Source organism: Desmodus rotundus, chromosome 3 (genome assembly GCF_022682495.2).
Source record: "Desmodus rotundus isolate HL8 chromosome 3, HLdesRot8A.1, whole genome shotgun sequence".
Classification (NCBI taxonomy): Eukaryota; Metazoa; Chordata; class Mammalia; order Chiroptera; family Phyllostomidae; genus Desmodus; species Desmodus rotundus.
Window position 1 is genome coordinate 201,762,491 of NC_071389.1, and position 24,031 is coordinate 201,786,521.

At 55.0% G+C, this 24,031-nt stretch overlaps 1 protein-coding gene across 5 annotated transcripts in view; it reads left to right on the plus strand.

The window, feature by feature from the left end:
• The window catches only part of PPP6R2 (protein phosphatase 6 regulatory subunit 2), a 60,290-nt gene extending 36,965 nt beyond the window's left edge, over positions 1 to 23,325 (plus strand). For 3 of the 5 annotated variants that reach the window (XM_053919849.2, XM_053919851.2, XM_053919850.2), the window contains 20 exons: positions 2,281 to 2,418; positions 3,672 to 3,737; positions 5,931 to 6,043; positions 6,355 to 6,468; positions 7,681 to 7,807; positions 8,753 to 8,905; positions 15,342 to 15,545; positions 15,946 to 16,010; positions 17,361 to 17,476; positions 18,389 to 18,474; positions 18,727 to 18,807; positions 19,084 to 19,181; positions 19,759 to 19,816; positions 19,985 to 20,109; positions 20,232 to 20,383; positions 20,743 to 20,905; positions 20,995 to 21,083; positions 21,470 to 21,632; positions 22,987 to 23,178; positions 23,252 to 23,325. In XM_053919849.2, coding sequence (XP_053775824.1) covers positions 2,281 to 2,418; positions 3,672 to 3,737; positions 5,931 to 6,043; positions 6,355 to 6,468; positions 7,681 to 7,807; positions 8,753 to 8,905; positions 15,342 to 15,545; positions 15,946 to 16,010; positions 17,361 to 17,476; positions 18,389 to 18,474; positions 18,727 to 18,807; positions 19,084 to 19,181; positions 19,759 to 19,816; positions 19,985 to 20,109; positions 20,232 to 20,383; positions 20,743 to 20,905; positions 20,995 to 21,083; positions 21,470 to 21,632; positions 22,987 to 23,178; positions 23,252 to 23,303 — 2,355 coding nt within the window. In that variant the 3' untranslated portion in view covers positions 23,304 to 23,325. The other 2 variants (XM_045187047.3, XM_045187042.3) reach the window with 2 other exon arrangements.
• The last annotated feature ends 706 nt before the right edge of the window (positions 23,326 to 24,031 follow it).

Below are 24,031 nucleotides of genomic sequence, written 5' to 3' on the forward strand. Positions count from 1 at the left end.
GAACAGCTCCAGATCCCCAGGGGCCTTTGGGTTGCCCTTTTTAACTTTTCCCACCTTTTTCTGGCCCCGACTCTTCACTCCTCACTGCCCAGCAACCACTGACCTGTTTCTATTTCTAAAATTTTGTCATTTCAAAATGTTATTTAAATTAAATCATACAATATGTGGCCTTTAGGGATTAGCTTTTTATCTTTTTCAGCATAATTCCCTTGTGCATGTCAGAGGTACATTAGTACATTCCTTTTTAATTTTAATTATTTTTATTATCTTATCCTCATCTGAGGACATTTTTTCATTACTTTTAGAGAGCAAGGGAAGGGAGGGAGGGAAACATCGATGTGAGAGAGGAACACCGATGGGTTGCCTTCTCGAACACATCCCGACAAGGGATGGAGCCTGCAGCCTTTCGGTCTGTGGGCCAACGCCCCACTGCACCACAGAGCCCAGCCAGGGCCAGCGCCCCCTCTGCACCGCACAGTGGTGTCCTGTGGCGTGTGTGTGCCGCAGCCCGTTTGTCTAGGCTGACTTCAGTTTCTGGCAGTTATCGATAAAGCTGCTATTCTAGTCATTTATCTTTATATTCTTTATCTATGTACAAAATATACTATCTGTGATTAATGACGGTTTTATTTTGCTCTTTATAATTCTTGGACCTTTTGTCTCTTTCTCTTGGCTGACTGCATTGACTGGGACCTTCAGTACACTGCTGAATGGAGTGGAGGCAGTGAGCTTCCTTGTTTTATTTATTACCATTTTTTAAAAGATTTTATTTATTTACTTTTAGACAGAGGGGAAGGGAGGGAGAAAGAGAGGGAGAGAAACATCAATTGTGGTTGCCTCTTGAGCCCCCTACTGGGGATCTGGCTTGCAACACAGGCATGTGCCCTGACTGGGAATTGAACCAGAGACTGTTTGGTTCCCAGGCTGGTGCTCAATCCACAGAGTCACACCAGCCAGGGCTGTTTTCTTTCATAGTATTGCATTTTTGCACCTGTGGTCATCAGCGAGCTTGGCTGATAATTTCCCTTTCTTATAATGCCCTAATCAGGTTTTTAGGTTGAAGGTCTTATGTTGGTATACAATGACATGGGACACAATTCTCATATTTTGTGTCCCTGGAAGACTGTATTCAAGTTGGGGTTCTTCCTCTCTCAGTGTTTGGTAGAGTTCATTCACTAAGGCTATTAGAGCCTGGAGTTTTCTTACAGAAAGCAGATTTTGTGTCTTTTGATACTCCAGAGCTGCTCAGGTTTTTTATTTCTTCCTGTCAGTTTAGGTAAGTATATTTTTCAAGGAAACTTCCTTATTTTTCTAAATTGGCATAAAGTCCCTAATAACCTTGCATAATAGCTTTTGTGTCTGTAGGATCTGTAGTGATGTCCCTTGTTTTATTCCTAATAATCTTTCTCTCATTTTAAACAACCTTCCTCCCACCTCTTTTCCTTTTTACCTCTCTCCCTCTTTCTCCTCCCCCTCCTCCCCCCCTTTCTCCCGGCTCAGTGTGAGTGTGTCCAACACCCCCCAGCTGATGGTTCTTCTCCCTGGGTCCACCCAGCACAGTGGCCTGGGTGTGCAGGTGCTCCGTCTCTGGCTGGGCTGAGTGCAGCTGAACGTGCAGACACGCAGCCCAGGAGGACTCTGCCTGGCTGCCTTCTCCACCTGCACACTCACCTGCAGCCACCTCCTGAACAGCCAGCTGCTGAGCCTGCTCCCCCGCGGCTTCTTGCTTCATACTCAGCTGTTTTCACCTCCTTGGCATCGGTCACCAGCTGGCCAACATTGGTGCCTCTTCTTTCTCCAACCTTTGTCCTGGTTCCCTTCGGCCTCTCCTGGGGCTGTGGGTGCCTGGCTGTCTTGTGTGCTCTGTGCTCTCTGGATTGGTGTCCCAGGTCCAGGGGCTGTCACCGGTGACCATCATCTGCTGATTTAGCTCTGTCCACACCTGTCATTTCTGTTGATACCTTGAGCCAGTGTGTCCGGGGGGTTGCTGTATATGGCAGCCTGCGTGGTGTCGCTCGGGCTCCTTGTGTCCTGTTCTCACGAAGGCTCATCTGCAAGCACACCTGCCAGCCCAGGACGCCCTCCTTCCTGGCCTCTAGGAGGGCCCTGTGTGTGGGTCTCTCTGCCGTCCCGGCAGAGGTCTCTCTCACAGCTGCTTCAGGTCTTCCCATCATTGCTGCGCAACATCATTGAAAATTTATCTTTCTCATGGGCTTTCTTCGGGGGCATCTCCTGGTGCTGGGGTCTGTCCCCATTGCTTACCAGGGTGTTTGACTTTAGGTAATTGTGTTCCTGAAGAAGAAAGACAAGTTCATCAGCCTGGTCCTGAAGCACATCGGCACCTCGGCTCTCATGGACTTGCTGCTTCGCCTGGTCAGCTGCGTGGAGCCAGCCGGGCTCCGGCAGGAAGTGCTACGGGTGAGTGCGTGGGCTCTGCCCACGGAGCCTCACCCCTGTCTGGTGTATCTGCAGACTCTGAGTGGGCGGTGAGCCCACCTGGCGCTCCCAGCTCCCCACCCCACAGTGTCCTCTCTCTGGGGTCATCAGAGCACTTGGCAAGGCTTATACTCAGGACTGGTCTGCACTCGGCACCTGTTCTCTCGTCCTCGTTAGTCTGTTGAGAAGCAGAAGGCAGAGTGGCTCCATCTCTGACATTCTGACCTCTGCTCTGTGAGACAGCAGAAAGGACTTTCCTCACTGCCCTCCCAGCCCAGCCCAGCTCAGCTCGCTGGGCCCGGACCTGGGAGGGAAGCACAAGCTGACAGGGACGCCAGGCAGGGACCACGGTGGCTGTCATTTGTCCTGGAGTGCATGAGCGCGTCCGTCCTGTCCGGTGTTGACTGTGTGAGGAGCTGCCTGTGGCTCCTTGAGGGTTTTCCCAGAAAAAGGCGTTCTCAAGCCAGAGAAGCCCAGGAAAGCTGTTCACAGGTGTGTGGTGGTTTTGTTTGCCATGCACTTTAAAATAAACTGTTGGTCCTTGCCCATTTTCCAGCTCCTGGAAGCAGGTGACAGTTGTCCTGAAGGTGGCAGTGCTCAGTCTTGGGCTAATAATAACTGCATCCCTGGGAGAGCCTCCCACTGAGAGTCAGTCACAGTGGCCAGCAGCCCCCGACGCATGTGGCAGCCTCAGTGGCCCCTCAAGCTGATGGGCAGCCTGTGCTGACCTGCGCTGCACAGTCCTGAGTGTGGCTTCTCCCGTTTTTGCATGAGGAGGTGCCCCGGGGAGCCAGCTGCGACCCAGGGCTTCCTGGCCCACCTCGGCCTTGACCTCCAGCAGTGTCTAGGATGTCAGTACTCATGATGCACCTGCAGCCTCACCAGGGTCCTTCTGCTCCTGATCCTGGAAAGGCCCCGATGCCCTGGGGCTAGAGGCTGAGCCAGACCAGCACTGTGAGAACCCCCTGGTGCTCAAGTGGTTTCCTAAAGACAGAGCTTGCAGATGTTAAGGAGCCTGCTCCATTTGGACACAGAGACAGTGTTCCCTCCTTCATAAACTTTGGTTCACTCCAGAGTTTGGTCACTGCTGTTCTTTCTGGCTCTGGGTGGGCATACACCCTGGGCGCAGAACCTGTCATGGAACCTGGTGTCTGGATCTTGGCAGCACGGAAGGACTCTTTTCCACGCAGTTTGATGTGAGCAGAGTCATCGACAGGCCTCTTTTCCCCTTTTAGTGGCTTAATGAAGAGAAGATCATCCAGAGGCTGGTGGAGCTGATCCATCCGGGTGAGGATGAAGATGTGAGTAGGCACCTGCTGAGCCCACCATCGCAGGAGCCCCTTGCCTGGGCTGTTGGACAGCGCCCTCTGCTGCTGTCTGAGGGGCAAGTCAGCCTGTCCTCGGATGAGGACAGGGACACACTTTTCTTCCTTTCTTTAATCAAGCACTGACTTCTAGACATTTTTTTTTACTAAAAAATAATGCATACATATTATAAAAAACAATTTCATCAGAATTGTATTAGTTTTGTATGGCTAAGTAACAGACTACCCCAAAACTTACTTGCTCATAACAACAAGTTTTTTTTTAATCCTCTCCCAAGAATTTGCTTATTGATTATAATGTGAGGGGAAGGGGGCAGGGAGAGAGAAACATTGATCAGTTGCTTCCCATACATGCCCTGACCTGGGATTGAACCCACAAACCGGGTCTGCGCCCTGGCCGGGGATCGAAACAGCAGCCTTTTAGTGTGCAGGAGGACGCTCCAACCTGTTGCGTCACCCGGCCAGGGCACGAGCATTTTTAATCTCAGTCTCTGTAGGTCAGGGATCTGGACATAGCCTCTCAGGACTCAACTAGGGGGGGTTTGCTTCTGGGGCCACCTTCAGCACCATGCTCTGGGGACGGCCTCTCCACAGGGCAGCCCGTAGCCTGGTGCTGGCTTCTCTCAGAGAGAGCAGGACGGACCATCCTCACTGTGGTGTGGTGTGCTCCCTGCAGGGCGCAGCCAGTTCCAGCTGTGTTCGTGTTCGAGGGGCCAGGTGCAGAGGGGGAGAATGCTGGGAGGGAGCCCCGCTGCCCATGGAGCAGCTTTGGGGGGCAGTGGGCTTCCTCTGCCAGCCTTCCTCTGCCAGGAAAGAGCCTTTGCGGTCTTTCCTGTTAAGGCCTTTTTTCCACCCGAGCAAAGGAACACGTGCTGTCCTCAGCAGTTTTGACAGCAGTGGTGCCGACTCAGGTCTGAGCCGTAGCTGCTTCCCGGCCACTCTGTTCTCTGCTCCTGTCACCACGGGAGAGTGTCTTTGCCTCCAGTGCCCCCCGTGAGTGTGAGCGTTGGGGGCTGCCTGGCCCATCCACAGGCAGACAGGCAGGTGCCAGGCCACAGAGCCAACCTGGCTGCTTTCGTTTTCGCTGAAATGGTGGTGCGAGCACTTCTTTCAGCCCAGCGGGGCTGCTGCATGCATGGCACGCTTCCTGCCAGGCGCTGGCTGAGTTTCTGGCTGTGTTCACCTGCCCCAAGGAAAACCCCACTTGGTCGGCAAGTGCGCTGAGTCAGATTCCAAGTTTCCCTGAAAGGTGCATCCATTGTCTTCTCTGTAGCAACGTCTGTGTTTTCATGAGCCCCCAGGATTCATTCTGAATATTAGTAGCTCCTTGTTATTTTAAAATACAGTATCAGACCCCAACTGGTGTGGCTTAGTGGGTTGGGTATTGTACCACAAACCAGGTTCAATTCCTAGTCCGGGCACAAGCCTACATTGCAGGCCCAGGTCAGCAGCTGGGGCTATGCAAAAGGCAACCAGCTGATGCTTCTCTCTCCTATGGATGTTTCTCTCCCTCCCTTTCTTCCTCCCTTGTCCTCTGTCTAAAATCAGTAAGCATATCCTCAGGTGAGAATAACAAATAAATTAAATAAATAAATAGCAGTTGGCTGGACTACATAACCCTGTAAAAGACCCAACTCTTTAAATAAACAAATAAATAAGTAAGTAAATACATACATACATACATACATACATACATACATACATACATACAGTACCAGGCCCTGGCCAGGTGGCTCGGTTGGCCAAGTGTCGTCCCGATATACCAGGGTTGCAGGTCAGATCCCTGGTCAGGACACATACAAGAATCAACCAATGAGTGCGTCAATAAGTAAAACAACAAATTGATGTTTCTCTGTCTCTAAACTCAATAAAATAACAAGTAAATAAAATGAAAGACATGGTCACATGCAGAGCAGCTCAGCAGGGGTCCGGGGGTGCAGCCATTCCTGTGAGGCACAGAGCCCCTCTGAGCTCAGCCTTGCAGTACGGCTGGGAGTCTGGCAGACCCGCATCTCCTTGGTGGGCATGCAGAGCAGGCACCGCGGGAGTGAGCTGGCAGAGAGAGCCTGCAGCTTTTCGAGATGGAGCAGCAGAGCTCTGCCCATTCGGCAGGCTGGCTCTGCTGAGCTCCTCCCGGCTCGACGAAGTGCCGTGTCCCTGTCTTTTCAGAGGCAGTCCAATGCTTCTCAGACTCTCTGTGACATCGTCCGGCTGGGCAGGGAGCAGGGCGGCCAGCTGCCAGAGGCCCCGGAGCCGGACCCCCTCCTTGCAGTGCTGGAGTCGTGAGTGCTGGCCAGGGCCTGGCCCGTGGGTGGTGCTGGGTGCTCCTGAGTCGTGAGGATGGCTCCAAGCCCGCTCTGAACACCAGCAGATGGCAGACGTGGCCGCCTCCTCTGACTCAGACTCTGATGCGCTGGTGGTGAAATGCTATCCCCCGCTTCCAGAGTTACAGTGATGGGCCTGTTTCTCATGGGAGGGGCCTCCTGGCAGGGCCAGCAACTCCAGGCCAGCAGGGGTACCTCCACCAGGAGGGGAGACCGTCCTTTCTATCTGCGTCTGCTGCGCCTGGCAGTGACCCACGTGTGTCCGACAGGCAGGACTGTGTGGAGCAGCTTCTGAGGAACATGTTTGACGGAGACCAGACCGAGAGCTGCCTCGTCAGCGGGACTCAGGTGTTGCTGGCCTTGTTGGAAGCGCGGCGGGCTGGGTGAGCGCCTCTCCCTAGGGAGACCACTGTGCAGCAGCTGTGGGGGGCAGGAGGGGCAGCAGTGCCAGGGGCTCGAAGGAGCCGTCTGGCATGCTGTTCTTAACTGGTCTTCAGCTGTGCACCTAAGCTTGTACATAGACTGTCCTTGTTGAAAAGGTAAATCTGCGGCTGTGGCCACGTCCCGTTCGACCTCAGCCATCAATCACATTCCCACCTCAGCCTGCAGTTGTTGGCTGTCACCTGTTTGCATGGTGTCTGTAGACGCGTCTGCGGAGCAGGTGTGGCTGGTGGACTTCCCACACGCAGTCCTGATGTGTGTGCTTACGTCAGAGGCAACTGCAGGGTAGCCCAGCGCTGATAGCTTACGTTTTTTTAAAAAGAAAGAAAGAACAAGAACATGACAAATTGGCTTAGTTTTGGTAGTAAGATTATTTTTTTGTTTGTTTGGGTTTGGTTTTTTTTTTTAAGATTTTATTTATACTTTAGAGAGGGGAAGGGAGGGAGAAAGAGAGGGAGAGAAACATCAATGTGTGGTTGCCTCTCCCGTGTCCCCTACTGGGGACCTGGCCCCCAATCCAGGCATGTGCCCTGACTGGGAACCAAACCAGTGACCCTTTGGTTCGCAGGCTAGTGCTCAACCACTGAGCCACACCAGGCAGGGCTATTTATCAGTTTTTACCTAAAAAGCAAATTGCAGCGCTGTCACCATTCTCTCCAGTTAAGCAACCAGAACATTGGGTTTGCACCTTCGTTACTGCGGGAGCCCAGACTCTCCTGCAGGCATGGGGCTGCTGCGGGCCAGGCCCCAGCTTGCAGTGAGGAAGGGGCAGCACGGCAGTGAGAGATACCAGGGCCAGCCGACTCTTTCCCCTGTGACTGCTGGGTACTACTTTCATAACTGGGCCTCAGGGGAATCAGCTGGGAACAGCCAGAATGACAGGGTGGGCCGGTCCTATCTCCTGTTTCTGAGCCCAGAGGTGGAGGCAGCTGTGGGTGTTTTCAAAGCAGGAAGGGAGCAGTGGTGTGACACCACTAGCTTGTCAGGGGCCAGCTGAGTGCTGGAGCTCTTGGGTGTCACCTGGGAACGTTTTCTGAAGGCTTCGGGTGCCTCTCTGCGCTCTGTACGAGTCACCACGCCACTCTGGAGATGATGCGTGGAGTGTGACAGAGGCCTGGGCATGTCCCTGTCTCCATCTGCTTTCTCATCCACAGGACAGAGGGCTTGGTGGACTCCTTTTCTCAGGGACTGGAGAGGCTATGCCCCGTCAGCGACAGTGTCCTGCGCGGCATCGAGCCACGGCTGAAGGACTTCCATCAGCTCCTGCTCCACCCACCAAAGGTCAGGACCTGGCGCACAAGGGGAGCACCCCACGGTCTACCCACTACTAGTAAACACAAACACTGCTGCTCCCTGACCCCGACTTGGGAACCACCAGGCTGATGCCAGAAGCCTGTCTTCAGACCCACATCTGCCGAATGTCTGCCTGTTCTTAGGGGGAACCTGGGGGTTGGACATTATGCAGCCCCCTAGATGACTTGCTTTCTGAAATAGGGGTCATCTGAGAATCCTAGTTCCTTGTCTCCGAGGAACTGGCTTCTCAGAGGCCTGGCCTCTGAGTCAGGGTCCCAGTGGAGGCCCTTTGCTCACCTCAGCAGCTTGAGGGGGGGCTCACTCCCTCACTACCACCCCAGCCTGCCCCCCTACCTGCCCAGCTCAATCAACTTAGCCCCTCCCCCAGTCTCAGTCCTTTCCTCTCCTTGGTGCTTCTCCTTAGCACCTACCAAGATCTGGCATACTGTTTTATTTATGAACTCACTTATTGTCTCCCTCCCCCACAAGAAAGTAAGCTTCACAAAGGCAGGGATTCTGGAACATTCTGTTAATGAAAAGGTAGATGGCATTATGCTGCATGTGCGGAATCAGAACAGACCCATTTGTGGTCTGGCAAGGTGGGCTCTGTCATCGGTCTCTCCCAAGAGCACTCCCGAGTGTCTTCCAAGGGCGCTGGCCCCGGCTTGCACTCATGGCTCCTACGCCAAGGTGCATACCCTGTGGCTGGCAGGCTGAGACCAGAGTGCCCTGGGCTTCTGGGCATGGTGGACCCCCTCCCACACTCTGTGATCTGTCATTTCCTCTGGCAGGCAGTGCTGCCTTGGGGAAGGCCCACATTGCCCTCCTCCCCAGGCCATGCCACGTTGTGGAACAGCAGCCCAGGCCCTTTGAGCAGCAGCCATGTGGCACTGGGCTGCAAGGCTCCAGTGGGCGGTGCTTCTGTGTTTGCAGAAAAAAGCAATCCTGACCACCATTGGCGTGCTGGAGGAGCCCCTAGGGAACGCCCGTCTGCACGGGGCCCGCCTCATGGCCGCATTGCTGCACACGAACACGCCCAGCATCAACCAGGAGCTCTGCCGGCTCGACACCATGGGCTTACTGCTGGTGAGCAGGCGCTGCTGCCACCTCCTCCCCACCCCCGCACACCTTGTGTGTCTTGCTCATTTCACTGAGCATAATGTCTTCAAGGTTCGCCCATGTGGCAGCGGGTATCAGAGTTCCCTTCCTTTCTACGACTGAATGGTCTTCCAGTGTACAGATAGACCACACTTCGCTTACCCACTCAGTAGCTGAGGGATGCTTGGGATGCTTCCCCCTCTGGCTGTCGTGAGCAGCGCTGCTGTGAACATGGGTGCTCGGTACCTGTTCAAGCCCCTGCGTTCACTTCTTCCGAGTCCCTCCCCAAAAGTGGGGTTGATGGGCCACACAGTAATTCTGTGTTCAGCCTTTTGAGGAACCAAGCATTTTCCACATCAGCACCATCATTTTACATTCCCACCAGCAATGTGTGAAGGTTCCAATTTCTCTACATGCTTGCCAAAATTTGTTTTTCATTTTTCTTTAATAATAGCCATCATAATAGTTGTGAAGAGGTATCTCATGGTGGTTTGGATTTGTATTTCCCTAATGATTAGTGATGTTGAGTATCTTTTCATGTGCTTTTTTGGCCATTTGTGTATCTGCTTGGGGCAATTGTCTAAGTCCTTTGCCCATTTTTGAGTCAGGTTGTTTGATTTTTGGGTTGTTTTTGAGGTGTAGGAGTTCCATACATATTCTAGATCGAGGTTTTGTCAGACATACAAATTTCTCTTACTCTGTGGGTTGTCTTTTCTTCCTGTCTTTTCTTTCTTGTGTGCCCTTTGACTCACAAGTTTTTTATTTTAATGAAGTCCAATTTATCCATTGGTGTCATATTCAAAAAATCATTGCCAAATCCACCGTCATGAAACTTACCCCTGTATTTTCTTTAAGAGTTTTATAACTCTAGCTCTGTCAGGTCTTCAGTCCATTTTGAGTTAATTTGTATGCGAGTTCTGTCCGGAAGAAGTCCAGCCATTGTTAATGTAACGAGAACAATTTGTGCGACATCAGTGTAACCTGGCAGCCATGGCAAGTGGACTGGGATGCACATGCGTGAACAGTGACAACTTCACTGTACTAGCCAGTGTGAGCGGTGGACACCACTGAGTAAGCACATGTACTGTGTGGCCATCGCATTCAAAATAACAGAGTGAGTAGAGCCACAAATCTGCATCAGATTTTGCATTAAGCCTGACTATTCCTCCATCGAAACTCCTAGGATGACTCAGAAGGCTTTTGGGGACAATGCAATGAGTTCAGTGCAAATAAAAGTGTGGTACATACGCTTCAAAGATGGTTGAGAATCTGTTGAAAGTCATCCACGTTCTGAAAGGCCTGCACCAAGCAGAGCACCTGAGAGTGTTGAACAGGTAGGAGCTGCAACCAACGAAGATTGGCGACCCAGGTGACTCAGCCTTGCTACAGCCCAGATGTGGTGCCCTGAGACTTCTGGCCTTTCCCAAAACTGAAATCACCCTTGAAAGGGAAGAGATTTCAGATCACTGATGAGAATCAGGAAAATATGATGGGGTCGCTGGTGGCAATTCCAACAAAGGATTTTGCAGAGTGTTTTGAATAATAGAAGAGATGCTGGGAGAACTGCGTGAGGTCCCAAGGTGCCTACTTTGAAGGGGTCTGAGGCGTCGTCCTATGTACAATGTTCCTTGTATATTATTTTTTAAAAGATTTTAGAAAGACAAGAAAGGAGGGAGGAAGAGAGGCAGAGAAACGTGAATGTATGAGAGATACATCTATCACTGCCTTTCGCACCCCTGAAGTGGGGACCTGGCCCATATCTTCTATCTTCTTTTATAAATGTGTCTATTTCAGAGTACAAGGCTGGATACCTTCTGGGCAGACCCCACATGTAGCATAAGGTAAGGGCCCAACTTCTTCTGCATGTGGATATCCAGTTTCCCGTTAAGCATTTTATTTCCCAGCCCCATTTGTTGAAAAGACTGTCCTTTCTTCACTGAAATGGTCATTTCTATATGTCTGTCCTCATGCCAGGACCCCACTCTGTCAATTACCACAGCTTTGTAGCAAGTTTTGAACTCAGGGAGTGTGAGTCCAACTTTGTTCTTTTTTTCAAGATTTTGTCTTTTGGGCCCTGACTGGTGTGGCTCAGTCAGTTGGGCACCGCGCTGCACACCTAGGGGTCACTGGTTTGATTCCTGGCCAGGGCATGTGTCTGGTTTGCGGGTGCGGTTCTGGTTGGGGGTTCTGGTTGGGGCATCTGATGATGTTTCTCTCCCTCCCTTTGTCTCTCCCTTCTTCTCTAAAAGTAAGTAAGTGAAATCTCTAGAGTTTGTGTCATTTAGGTCTGTCTCCCTTGTGATTCCATATGAACTTTATGATGGGTTTTTCTATTTCTACAAAAAAATACCACTGGGTGGGATTTTGATAGATTGTATCGCATCCGTAGGTCAGATACTTTGGGTGGTATTTTCATCATGACAATTAATCTTCCAGTCCATGAACATGGGTATCTGTCCATTCATTTAGGCCTTTAATTTCTTTTAGCACTGTCTTGTAGTTTTCAGTGTATAAGTCTTACCTCCTAGGATAAATTTATTCCTAAATATTTTATTCTTTTGGGTGCTATTGTAAATGGAATTTTCTTAAATTTTTTGGATTGTTGATTACTAGTATCTAGAAATGTAACTGCTTTTTGTGTGTTGATTTGGTACTTGGAACTGGTTTATTAGGGCTAACAGTTATGTGAAATTTGTAGAATTTTTCACATAAGAGCATATAAGCGCACATGTCATCTGAGAACAGAGATCATTTTACTTCTTCCTTCCAGTTTGGATACCTTTTATTTCTTTCTTTCCTAATTGCTCTGGCTACACTGTGCAGTGCTGAGCTGAACAGAAGTGGCTCCTGATCTGTGGGCTCGTCATAGGTGCCCTTCTTCGTGCGCGGGAACCTTGAGGAAGATTCCTTCTACTCCTAGTTTATTAAGCATTTTATTTTAAAAAGTGTTGACTTTTGTCAAATGCTTTTCAGTGTCAGTTGAGATAATTACATGGTTGTTGCCCTTTGGTCAGTGGACGTCAACCTGATTGACCGTTTGATTGTCATGGTGAACTGTCCTTGCGTTCCGGAAGTGAGTCCCACTCAGCCATCGTGTGTGATCTGTTTAACGTGCTCCTGGCTTTGTTTTGCTAGTATTCTGTTGAGGAATTTTGCATCAGTGCTCATAAAGGGCATTGGTCTGGACTTCTGGCCAAAATGGAGGTGTAGGTAGACACACTGTGCTTCCTCGCACAACCAAAAGAAGGACAACAACAAATTTAAAGACAAAAAACAACCAGAACTGACAGGAAATCCAACTGTATGGAAGTCCGACAATCAAGGAGTTAAAGAAGAAACATTCATCCAGACTGTGGGAGGGGTGGAGACGGGCAGCTGGGTGGAGAGGACTCTTGGCAAGGTGGCAGCTGGTGGACCAGGTGAGGAGGCAGCTGGAGGAGTGGGCCGTCCCACATTCGAGTGCGGATAAACCAGGAGGAGCAACTGGGGAGCAAGAGAGACCCACAATCCAGGGCTCCAGTGCAGGGAAATGAAGCCTCAAAACCTCCGACAACACCTGTGGGGGTTGCGGTGGCAGGAGACACTGCCCGTCTCACAGGAGAGTTCATTGGAGAGATCCATGGGGTCCTAGAAGTACACAAACCCACCCACCTGGGAATCAGCATCAGAATGGGCCAATTTGACTGTGGGTAGCAGGGGAAGTGACTGAAAACCAGCAGAGAGCAGAGCAAGCAGCACTGTACCCTCTTGGACCCTTCCCCTACATATAGTGTCACAACGCAGCCACGTGGGTTGCCCCGCCCTGGTAAACACCTAACGCTCCGCCCCTTTACTATGTAACAGGTTCTCGAGACAAAAAAAAATTGGCCCAAATGAAAGAACAGATCAAAGCTCCAGAAAAAATACAACTAAGTGACAAACAGACAGCCTATCAGATGCACAGGTCACAACACTGGTAATCAGGATGCTCACAGAATTGGTTGAGTGTGATTGCAAATTAGAGGGAAAAATGAAAGGCTATGCTAAGTGAAATAGAGGAAAACGTACAGGGAACCTACAGTGATGGGAAGGAAACCAGGACTCAACGGTTTGGAGCAGGAGGAAGAAAGAAACATCCAACCAGAACAGAATGAAGAAACAAGAATTCAAAAAAATGAGGAGGGGCTTAGGAACCTCCAGGACATCTTTAAACGTTCCAACATCCAAATCATAGGGGTGCCAGGAAGAGAAGAGGAAAAACAAAAAATTGAAAACTCATTTGAACGAATAATGAAGGAGAACTTCCCTAATCTGGCAAAGGAAATCGACTTCCAGGAAGTCCAGGAAGCTCAGAGAGTCCCAAAGAAGCTGGACCCAAGGAGGAACACACCAAGGCACATCATAATTACATTATCCAAGATTAAAGAGAAGGAGAGAATCTTAGAAGCAGCAAGAGAAAAGGGCACAGTTACCTACAAAGGAGTTCCCCTAAGACTGTCAGCTGATTTCTCAAAAGAGACCTTATAGGCAAGAAGGGACTGGCAAGAAGTATTCCAAGTGATGAAAGGCAAGGACCTACATCCAAGATTGCTCTATCCAGCAAAGCTATCATTTAGAATGAAAGGGCAGATAAAGTGCTTCTCAGATAAGGTCAAGTTAAAGAAGTTCATCATCAACAAGCCCTTATTATGTGAAATGTTAAAGGAAGTTACCTAAGAAAAAGAAGATAAAAAATATGAACAGTAAAAATGACAGCAAACTCACAGTTATTAACAACCACACCTAAAACAAAAACAAAGCAAACTAAGCAAACAACTAGAACAGGAACAGAACCACAGAAGTGGAGATCACATGGAGGGTTATCGACAGGGGAGTGGGAGGGGGAGAGAGGGGGGAAAGGTACAGAGAATAAGTAGCATAAATGGTAGCTAGAAAATAGACAGGGGGAGGGTAAGAATAGTATAGGAAATGGAGAAGCCAAAGAGCTTATATGTACGACCCACAGACATGAACTACAAGGGGGGAATGTGGGAGGGAGGGGGTGTGCAGGGTGGAGGGGAATGAAGGGGGGGAAATGGGACAACTGGAATAGCATAATCAATACAATATATTTTGAAGAAAAGGGCATTGGTCTGTAGTTTCCTTTTCTTGTGATATCTCTCTGGCTTTGGCGTCAGGGTGGTGCTGGCCTCGTAGAAGGAGTTAGGGAGTGGCCCCCCACTTAAGCTTTGGGGAAGCTTGGGAAGGGTTGACATCGTTATGTCTTCTTTAAATGTTTGGTAGAGTTCACCAGTGAAGCCATCTGGTCTGGGCTTTTCTATGTTGGGAGGTGGGCCTGACTGTTGGACAATGAAACCACCTGTAAGATTCCTCAAGGTCACATGGGCAGGTGGGCTTTCTGCCTTCATCCTGCAGCCATGTCCATGGTGTGAAGGAGGGGCCCACACTCACCCACAGTGGAGTCTGCAGCCCCCTTCCTGTGCCCTCCCCCTCCCCTTTCCTGCTTCCTCTGTGTAGGCAGCAGAGTCTGGGACGCAGGATGCTGTGGCCCCTGTTCTGCATGAGGTGGCGTGGCCGTGGGGGTGTACAGAGAGGTGGGCCTGCGTCACCTCTCCCCACCAGTGTCTCCCTACTGGCTTATGGGGTCAAAGACTCAGGGGTGGGCTGTCATTGCTACCTCCCCACCCCCCTTGCCTGGAAGAGGCTGTGAGAGGGGGGTGACGCATCCTCACTCAGCCTCGTCGGGCGTCAGCTGGTGCAGCTTAGGTTTGGGCCCCTCCAGGTTCCTGTGGACAGTGTCTAGAAGTGCATCTCCTGATTTCATGTCTGTCCTGTTTGTTTGAGAATTAAACACTTCCAGTGACCCATGGGTTAAGATAAAACCATGAAGAATAAAAGTCCTATATAAGAGAATATGTAAAATGTAGCTAAAGTGGATTTTATTAGGAAATACACAGCCTTTTAAAAACACACTGATAAAGAGAGAGGCTAAAAATGAGTCACACTTCTCCCTGGCTGGGTGGGGCAGTTGGTTGGAGCGTCATCTCATACACCAGAGGGGTGTGGATTTGGTCCCCCACTGGGCTTGTGTCCCCGGTCAGGCGTGTACAGGAAGCAACTGATCGATGTTTCTGTCTCTCTCCTTCCCCCCCTTCCTCCCACCCTAAAATCAATAAATATATCCTCAGGTGAGTAATGTGTGTATATAGAGAGAGAGACAGAGAGGGTGGGTAGAACGAGTTAAACTTCTAAGGGGCAGGCAGCAGACTGACCCGCAGGCACCACTCCGGTGAGAGCAGAGACCAGGCTCCCGGAGGGGTTCTCCCAGAACAGCGCCTGCCCGGCCACCCGGCCACCCTGCGTGTGGGACGGTGTGCTGACCCCGGTGGTCCCGCTGTTGGAAGAAAACCCGTCCAGGACTGTCTTCCGTCCCCCGTTTCCCCAGGATCTGTTTTTCAAGTATACCTGGAATAACTTTCTGCACTTCCAAGTGGAACTATGCATCGCCGCTATTCTCTCCCACGCTGTCCGGGAGGACAGGGCCGAAGCCTGTGAGCCCGAGAGCAGGGTGGAGCCTCCAACTGGGAATGGGGGCTCGGAGACCCCCCAGGCTGCTGCCGGCCACCCCGAGAACACCATGGTGACCCACGTGAGTCCAGCCAGTGTCTTTCGTGTTGCTTCGTGCCCAGCCCCACCCAGACCACGTAGACACTGACGCTGAGGCAGGCCATCCGAGGCGCCCCCCCCCCCCCCCCCCCCGCGCTTGCTTTTCTAACTGTCACGTGACTCAGGTGAGCTGCCCTCCCTCCCCTGTGCGAGAGGAGAGCACGAAGAAAGGGCGAACCCTTCCTGGGGTTTTGGACCTTTTGCATCCACGTGCATGTGTCCTTGACGTGACAAGTCTCTTCTTTCCTGCTCACCTGGGAGTGCTCCACATGATGCTCCCCTCCAGGCCACCTGCTCGCTTGCCTGCTAAGCCCACTTGGTCCAGGGAGGGTGGAGGGGAGCGTGCAGCCCCCGGATCCTGACCAGTCCACCTGTGCCCCCAGCTGTTCCAGAAGTGCTGCCTGGTCCAAAGGATCCTGGACGCCTGGGAGGCCAACGACCACACACAGTGAGAACCCCTGGGTGTTCGTGGGACGGTGCCCACCAGTTCTGTGGGGCCCCAGGGCCACCAGGGAGGATTTGCTTCCCAGAAAGGGGTCTTGCTACTGAAGGAAACAGCTGCTAGGACTGCTGGGGAGGCCAGGGAGCTGAGTGGCAGAGCCAGGCAGGGTCACCTGGCCAGGGCTGTGCACCCAGGGCATCTTGCGTTGTATCAGATTCCCCCGCCCCCAGATCCCAGCACCAGCCATTTCTCTCACTGAGCCCCTGAACCCTCAGGAGTGTCCAGGCTACTTCCTGCTTCCTCCCTCCCCACCTGGCCTCTCTTTCTGAAACACTCAGGTGGTAATACTCCTGCCTGAAAGTCTTGACCACCCAGGTCCCCAGGGTGGCCTGCAGGGTCCAGTGTGGGCAGCCCCACCCCCTGCCCTGATCTGACCGCTGCTGCCAGCTTCATCCTTCACATCTGGCTCTTACTGAGCCCGCCAGCTTGCGTCTGTTCTCTAATGTCAGCACGCCGGAAGGGGCCAGCAGCTTCCCTTGGTCCCAGTGCATGTGGTGCCCAGTGAGGCCCTGCGCTGAGCGCATTTGTGCCCCCCCACCCCCCACAGCTTCCCCTGTGGCAGTGCCCTCTTTCCACTTTCTCCTGACCCTCCTCTGCTTCGTCCGGGTCTCCAGCTCAGGCGACCCTGCTTGCTCACCTTGACTTCCTCTAATGGGCATCCTCAGGGTCTTTGGGGAGAGTGCGTGGTTGAAGGCAGGCCCTGTCCGCCCCGGTTCAGGGCTGTTTGTGGATGTGTGAACATTTCATGCTGCAGCTCTTCCTGGTTGTCAGGACACTGGGACTTGGCCCTGCTGTTGGGTCACGTGTGGGGCAGATGAGAAGCTGAATACAGCCACGTGTTCATGGCCGTGTGGGGGGAAGGTGGACAGACGCCAGGGAGATCACCGCCCCCGCCTAGAGCTCAGTGAGGGAGGTGACTTGTGGAGCTGGAGAGGCCGTGTGAGGCCTCTGGATCCCCAGCGCCAGGTGTGCTCCGTCCGCGTGTGCCACAGGGGTGTCTGTGTCTTCCTGTGTGTCCGCTGCTGCTGGGCCAGGCATCCCCTGGGCACTAGGCTCTGGATTGTTCTGGAAGAGGGGGCGGCTGGAGCCGTGTAAGAGGGGCCGCTGGGCGGCCTCGCCAGGCAGCAGAGACTGAGAGGGCCTCACAAGGGCAGGTGGGGAGCGTGGGCTTTGAGCCCCGCTGCTGCCCAGTGGAGGTAGGGCAGGTGCCCTGGGTCCCACAGGTGAGGCTGCAAGGAAGGCCTGGCAGGTGAGGCCTAAGACCGGCAGTCATCCACATGCCACCCTCACTTTCAGGGCAGCCGGTGGCATGAGGCGCGGGAACATGGGCCACCTCACCCGGATCGCCAATGCGGTGGTGCGGAACCTGGAGAGGGGCCCCATGCAGACCCCAGTCAGCGAGGTCATCCGAGGTGAGCCCTGTTCCCGGTCTGGCTGCCCAAGGCTGCCTTGCTCCCCCTCCAGCCAGTGGCAGCTGCATGGGTACTGGACAGTCGGCCTGCCTTCCCATGGGGGTCTCTCTGTGGGTGGGCCTGGGCCCCCGGGGCCCAGATGTCTGCACGGTGGAGGCTCGGCTCCCAGATGCACGAGCACACTGCTCACACCCGCCCAAGTCCTGCCCTCAAAGGCTGCTCTCTGAACTCTTGCAGCCCTGCCCTGGCCCGGCCGCACCTTCACCTGGGGCCTGCCACCCGCTCTTGGGGCTTCCTCCAAATCCTGCCGTAGGGCCCCCATCTTGGGGAGCCACAACCTTGCCCCTTCCCATTTCTCATACCCTGGGCACAGGGTCTGCAGCACTGGGCTTCAGGGGCAGAGCCGGGCAGGGTTCCAGGTGGTCCCAGTGAGGTAGCCCCCAGCCACAGAGCAAGTGCAAGCCGGGGGAGTTCTGGGGACAGGTGGGTGTTCTCAGTCTGTTGCCTCTGGATGGGGGTCAGATTTCCAGGTCCCTGGGTGCCCATGATATGGGCTGAGGCCCAGGAAGGCCCAGTTTGGGGGACAATGGGCACGTGGGAAGTTATTCGCTATATCTTCCCTCAGTGTTTCTGGGGTGGGAATCTCTCTGAGGCTCTGACCTCCCCAGAAAAACAGACACAGGCCCATGGGTTGTGCTGAGGCCAGGTCATCGGCTGCTTTGTCACAGAAGCCTGTGCCACTGCTCTGTGGCTGGGGCCCCTCGGGACCCCTTGTGTACCAAGTAAGTTTAGGTCTCCAACACCTGCTGAGGGCGGGCTCTGTGCCTGCACGACCCCTCTCAGCTGTCACCCCAGGGGCCCTCTGGGATCCCCCACAGTGGCACTCGGAACCCGGCAGTGCTTCCTTCACAGGGCTCCCTGCGGATTGCCGCGGGCGCTGGGAGAGCTTCGTGGAGGAGACACTGACAGAGACCAACCGCAGGAACGCCGTGGACCTGGTGAGGAGGCTCGCCTGGTGTGTGCATATGGGTGCGGGTGCGCCCCCATGTGTCCTGCAACCTCTGCTCTGTGTCCGGCCTCAGGCCTGGGCCGGTCTGAGTGAGGAACCCTTGGTCCTGCCCCCTGTGTCTGGAGCCCTAGTGTGGCCTCGGAGGCCTAATCGTGCCCAGACCCCATGTGGGTTACACCTGGGCAGCAGGCTGGACCCCGGCCCTGGGCACAGACTCACACCCACCCCTCTGCTGCTGCAGGTGAGCACTCACCACCTCCACCCCTCAAGTGAGGATGAGGACATGGAGGGCGTGTTCCCCAATGAGCTGTCCCTTCAGCAGGTGGGTGTGGCCGGGCCCCTCCCCACAATCCTGGCAGTGCTGAGGCCTCTAGGGCTCCCTGGGTGGCACCACCAGACCGCTGTGGGAAACGGCCACAGGGAAGGTGCTCACTCTCCCCCAGAGCCACTTATATTGATGGGACCTTTGGGGACATATGGGCCAATTAAAAGTTAAATAGGTTGTTTGAACGTGACTCACGTGAGCACACGGCCTGAGTGGTCAGTCGTGGGGAGGAGCCTGAATCTGAGGCCTGCCCCCCGACGCCGTCTCTCCCAGGCTTTCTCTGAGTACCAGGTCCAGCAGATGACAGCCGCCTTCGTGGACCAGTTTGGCTTCAATGACGAGGAGTTTGCAGACCAGGATGACAGTGTCAAGTGAGCCCCTAGGACCACACACTCGCTGGCCGCCTTGCTAGCCCAGCTCTGGCCAGCATACTACGCGTCACTTGAGGCTATCTGCCTTGTGCACTATGACCCCAATTTGTGCCTCCCACCCCCCTTCTCAGTCCCTTTTGGAAGGACGGAGTTGGGTTCTGCTCAGGGTAACCAGGTCCCAGGCCTGTGGCTCAGCCTTGCCTGGCCCTAGAGGCCACCCCACCCCCTCATTTCCTCAGCTGAGAGCCAGGTGTGACTCGTGGGCAGGCGAGGTGGAGTGTGCCCCCACAGCCCCCAGACACCCTCAGAGCAGACACGGCAGCCAGGTGAGAGCCACCCAGGTATTCCTTCCAGAGCTGGAGGGAAGGCAGGTGTGCACAGGATGGGGCCCCACCCCATTGACAGCCACACTCCTGGACTGGCCGTGGAGCTCTGGCCTTGCGCTCGGCCACCACATGCTCTGGGTCACAGACTCCTTCAAGTCTCCAGCCTGACTCTGATGGGCACGCGCACAGCAGGTTCCCTCGTGAGGTGATGCTACCCGCCCAGGTGCTGAGTGCCTGCATTGTCCTTTCAGCGCTCCATTCGACAGGATTGCAGAGATCAACTTTAGCATTGACGCTGATGAGGACAGTGTGAGTCCCCAGCTTGGTGTTCATTGGAGGGGGACAGGGACATGGTGGTGGTGGGCAGTGGGGGAGAGGGACTGCTCCTTGGGAGCCCTGTCCCTCCCAGTTGGAGGCCCATCCTGGGAGACTGGGCTGGGCCTCCTGGAGCCGTGTGGAACACGTGGGGTCTCGCAGCCCAGCGCAGCTCTGTTTGAGGCCTGCTGCAGTGACCACATCCAGCCCTTTGACGATGATGAGGACGATGACATCTGGGAGGACAAGGAGACTCACTGTGCTGCCCGGGTCATGGCCAGAGCCAGGTGTGCAGCCTACCCATTTTTCCTGAGCCTCCTTAAGAAACAGAGAAACCTCTGGATGCTTGTGCATCCCGTCCCTGCCCCAGCTGTGAGGCCCCATGGCCCTAACTGTGCTTCTCCTCCAGGTTTGGGGCCCCTCCTGCCTCAGAGAGCTGCCCGGAGACCAGCCTGGCCCGTGGAGGCCAAGACAGGAAGGAAACCGACGGGGATGTGGCTCGGGCAAGGGCTCCTCCAGCCGCTGCCCATGATGGTCCCGGCACAGAAGGTGGCTCAGAAGGTGTGCGCTTGGGGCGCCGAGTTCAGGCTGGGTGGGGGCCTGGGTGACAGAGGGTAGAGTGCCCTGCCTGTGGCTGGTGGGTGCTCCCCAGGGCCTGACACCCACTGAGCTGTCAGGGGAGGTCATGATCCTGCAGGCAGTGGCTTCCCCATGCCACTGACCACAGGGACACGGGGCTGGTGGCAAATGCTGTGGCTCGGTCCTCAGCAGCCCCTCTCAGCCACATCAGCCACCGGGCCCATTGGGAACACGGCATTTCTCGTGGGGCCTCCCTTGCTGCCTCCGGGCTGGGGGTTCTGAGGGCAAGAGGGGCTGACCTTCTGGTCAAGGGCCTGGACCGTTGCATCTTGCCCTGGCAGGCTCCACATGGACAGCGTTTGACGAGCCGGTGAGTCCAACTGCTCCAGCCCCAGGAGTAGCGATGGATGTGGGTTCCAGTGTGTGGGCAGCCAGCGCCCCCAGCACCTCAGCCCTGGAGGAGAAAGGCTGGGCCAAGTTCACTGACTTCCAGCCTTTCTGCTGGTAAGGAAGGCAGGGCAGGCCGGAGCAGCCTCATCCGCCTCTGGGACAGTGTCTCCCCGGCACGGCCTTAGCCTCGGCTTCGTCCACAGCTCCGAGTCGGGGCCCGGGTGCAGCTCCCCGGTGGGCACAGGACATGGCGACGCCCAGGGTGACCTGAGCCAGGGTCCAGAGAGAGCCCGTGAGTCAGAGCAGCTGTGAGGGCGGGGCAGTGGGAGGAGGTGGCACCTGCCCAGGATGGGGGTGGCAAGGCCTTAGGGCCACCCTGGAGTGCAGGTCGGGCCCTGCATTCATCTGTGCTGATGTGACCGCTGGCCGCCTGCCTTGTGCCATTGCACGCCTGCTGTGCCGCCTTGGTGTCATCTGTGGGGCTTGTCCAGAGCCCCTGGCCCTGTGCCCCAAACAGACAGACATAGAGACCCCAGTGTGTCGGGGCCACGCAGAGAGGGGTGGGAGTGGGAAGCCACAGGGGAGGGCAGTGCCAGGTTTTCAGGCTGAAGCTCTCGCATGGCCGCACACGCTTGGGGCCCCTCCACCCTCACCGGTGTGTCTGGCCCTGTCTTGCAGCTGGCCCTGCTGCCCCATGTGCCTGGAGTGTGTGTCTCTCCAGGGACGCCCCCCTGGTGGCCTCCAGCTGCAACGAGGACAAGCAGAAGGTGCCTGTTGCCTCACAGGCTGTCAGCATGGGTCCTGGCTGGGAGGCCCCCCCAGTGCCCACATCAGCCCCCAGGTGTGCAGGGCGGGGTGGGTGCAGGCGCATGTGGTCCTGGTCTCCACAGGAGCGGGCAGAACCTGCTGCCTCATGGCCCTTTGACCCCATGGAGGGAGCTCTGTGGGGAGGGATGCCCCCAGTCGATGGGTGTTGAGATAGCACAGAGGGCCTGAATGTCCCACCCCAGGGTCCTGGGAATGGGGCCGCCCCACCCATAGGCCTACCTTGGAGAGAATGGCCAGGCCTGTGGAGTCCTGGCCCAGCCCAGCCACCACTCCAGACTTTGGGGTGGCCGCAGGGGGTGGGGAGGGGACTTGGCTTCTGTCCTGTCTGGTGTGTGTTGAGTCTCAGGCACGTGCACACCTAAACCCGCACCTGGGAAATGCCCATCACACTCGGACAGTAGGATGGGGTGTCAGGACTTTGCCACTGAACCCTGATGGGGGTGTGTCCTCTCTGCAAGCTCAGCCCCCACATATTCCATTCCCACACTCAACAAGTCTAGCCTTTGGGACTTATTGAGTCCCCTGGCTGGGCTGGGTCGGGGAGGGGACAGTTTAGGGGGCTGTTCCGGAAACTAGGGAAGGAGAGGCAGGTGGCCTGCTGACCTGACCCCGCCAAGAGGGGTCAGGGAGCAGATAGGTGACACAGGAGGGGGTGTTCTCTGAGGGAGACGGGCCCTCTGTTTTCCCCACAGGTGGGGCAGGCTGGCCCCTGGCAGGGTCCCCCACCCCTGGTCCCCACGTGACTGTGGAGCTGTGTACCCCATTGGTGGGGTCCTGCTCTGGCTCACAGCATGCTTGGTCCTGGGACCCCAGATGACACGGCCTGTCCCCTTCAGACCCCGCCCTGGGTTTCCTTAAAGAATCATACAATTCTTAAACTTCTTCCTAATCTCTCATCTCTTAAAAACCAACTGTTCTCTGAAAAGTGCATTATGTCATTCTGAAAGCAGACAGCCTGATTCCACGGGGTGGTCCCCACGGGTCTCATCCTGCCCACTCTGGCCGCTGTGGGCTTGGCCTTCCTGAGCCCAGTGGTCTGCAAGCTTCAGTGTGTCTGTTTCTTATGTTGCCCGGCTGCGCCTGGCGCGGCCCCCACCACAAGGCCCCTGAGGACCCTCCCTTGACCCTGCCCTCACAGGCTCCCAGGGGTCCTTGTGCAGCTGGAGTTGGCACACTCAGGGGAAGCAAGTACTGGCCAGGTGTGAGCCAGGCTGCGGAGCCCTGGGCTGGGAGGGAGCATCTGGGCAGACACGTGTGAGGGCTGTCAGGGTGGCAGGGCCCACGCCATTCACAGCAATGGGGAGCATGCCTGCAGCCGTGGGGACCTCGGGACAGTCCAGGCAGCTGAGCCCATGCCTACCACACAGGGCAACCAGCACGCTGCCAGGTCCCACCTCCCCTGCACCTGTTGAAGCCACCTCTACCCTGGCTGGGGCTGTGCCTCCGGAGGTAGCCACCGCAACAGTCCCCCCAGGGCCCATGGTGGCTGTCATCACTGCAGCCACAGCCAGCCCAGCCATCTCTACAGTGGCCGTTCTGGGGACAGTGACAAAGGACAGGTGAGCAGGTCGGGCCAGGGAAAGGGGTCTGGACAGGGACCCTTGTACCCCAACCCTGCCCCTCTTCCTGCAGGAAGGTAGATGCACCACCACCCACAGGAGCCACCTCCAACGGCCCCGTGTGATGCTGCCACCCAGCCACGGCGCCCTTAATCAAAACCTACCTGGTGATGCAATTTGTCTTTTTTAATTTAATTTAATTTTAAAATAAATGCTGCATTGGTAAAGCTGGCAGTGGGACCCAGTTGGACGGCCCAGCTTGCGTCACTCCTGCCTGCCAGACCCCACGCACAGCAATAAGGCTTCAGGCGTGCGCTCCGCCCGCCAGAGCCAGGGCCGTGGCCCTGAGGTGCCATGAGGACTGAGGGCGTGCCGGGCGGACACCACAGGCTGCCAGCTGGTTTTTACTGACTTTTTAACCAACGCAGAAAGAGCCGTGTTTGCACTTTGTATCCAGCTGCGGTGAAGGGGCCCCCTGTCTTGGGACGAATGTTTGTCCAGAGCTGGGCTGGCCACATAGGGTGTTAGCTGCCCAGTGGCCATGGGAGCTGGTCTTGGAGCCAGGATGCAAAATTTGACTGCCTTAAAAAATCCTCTCGGCCTGGCAGGGGTGTGCCGGCCCAGGCGCTCTGGGGCGATTGGGCACCTGGTAGGAGCTGGCCGCGGGCGTGCAGGAGCGGGCGGGGGCTGCACCTGTCCTGGGCAGGGCCATCACCCTGGCAGGCCTGCAGGGTTGTGTGATGTTCATTTTTAACATTCTGATCTGACAGGGCACCTGAAACCCCAGCTCCCAATAAAGCTGTGTTACTCTTACCGACAAACCTGTGTATTGCTAAGCGGCAAGCACCTGGCC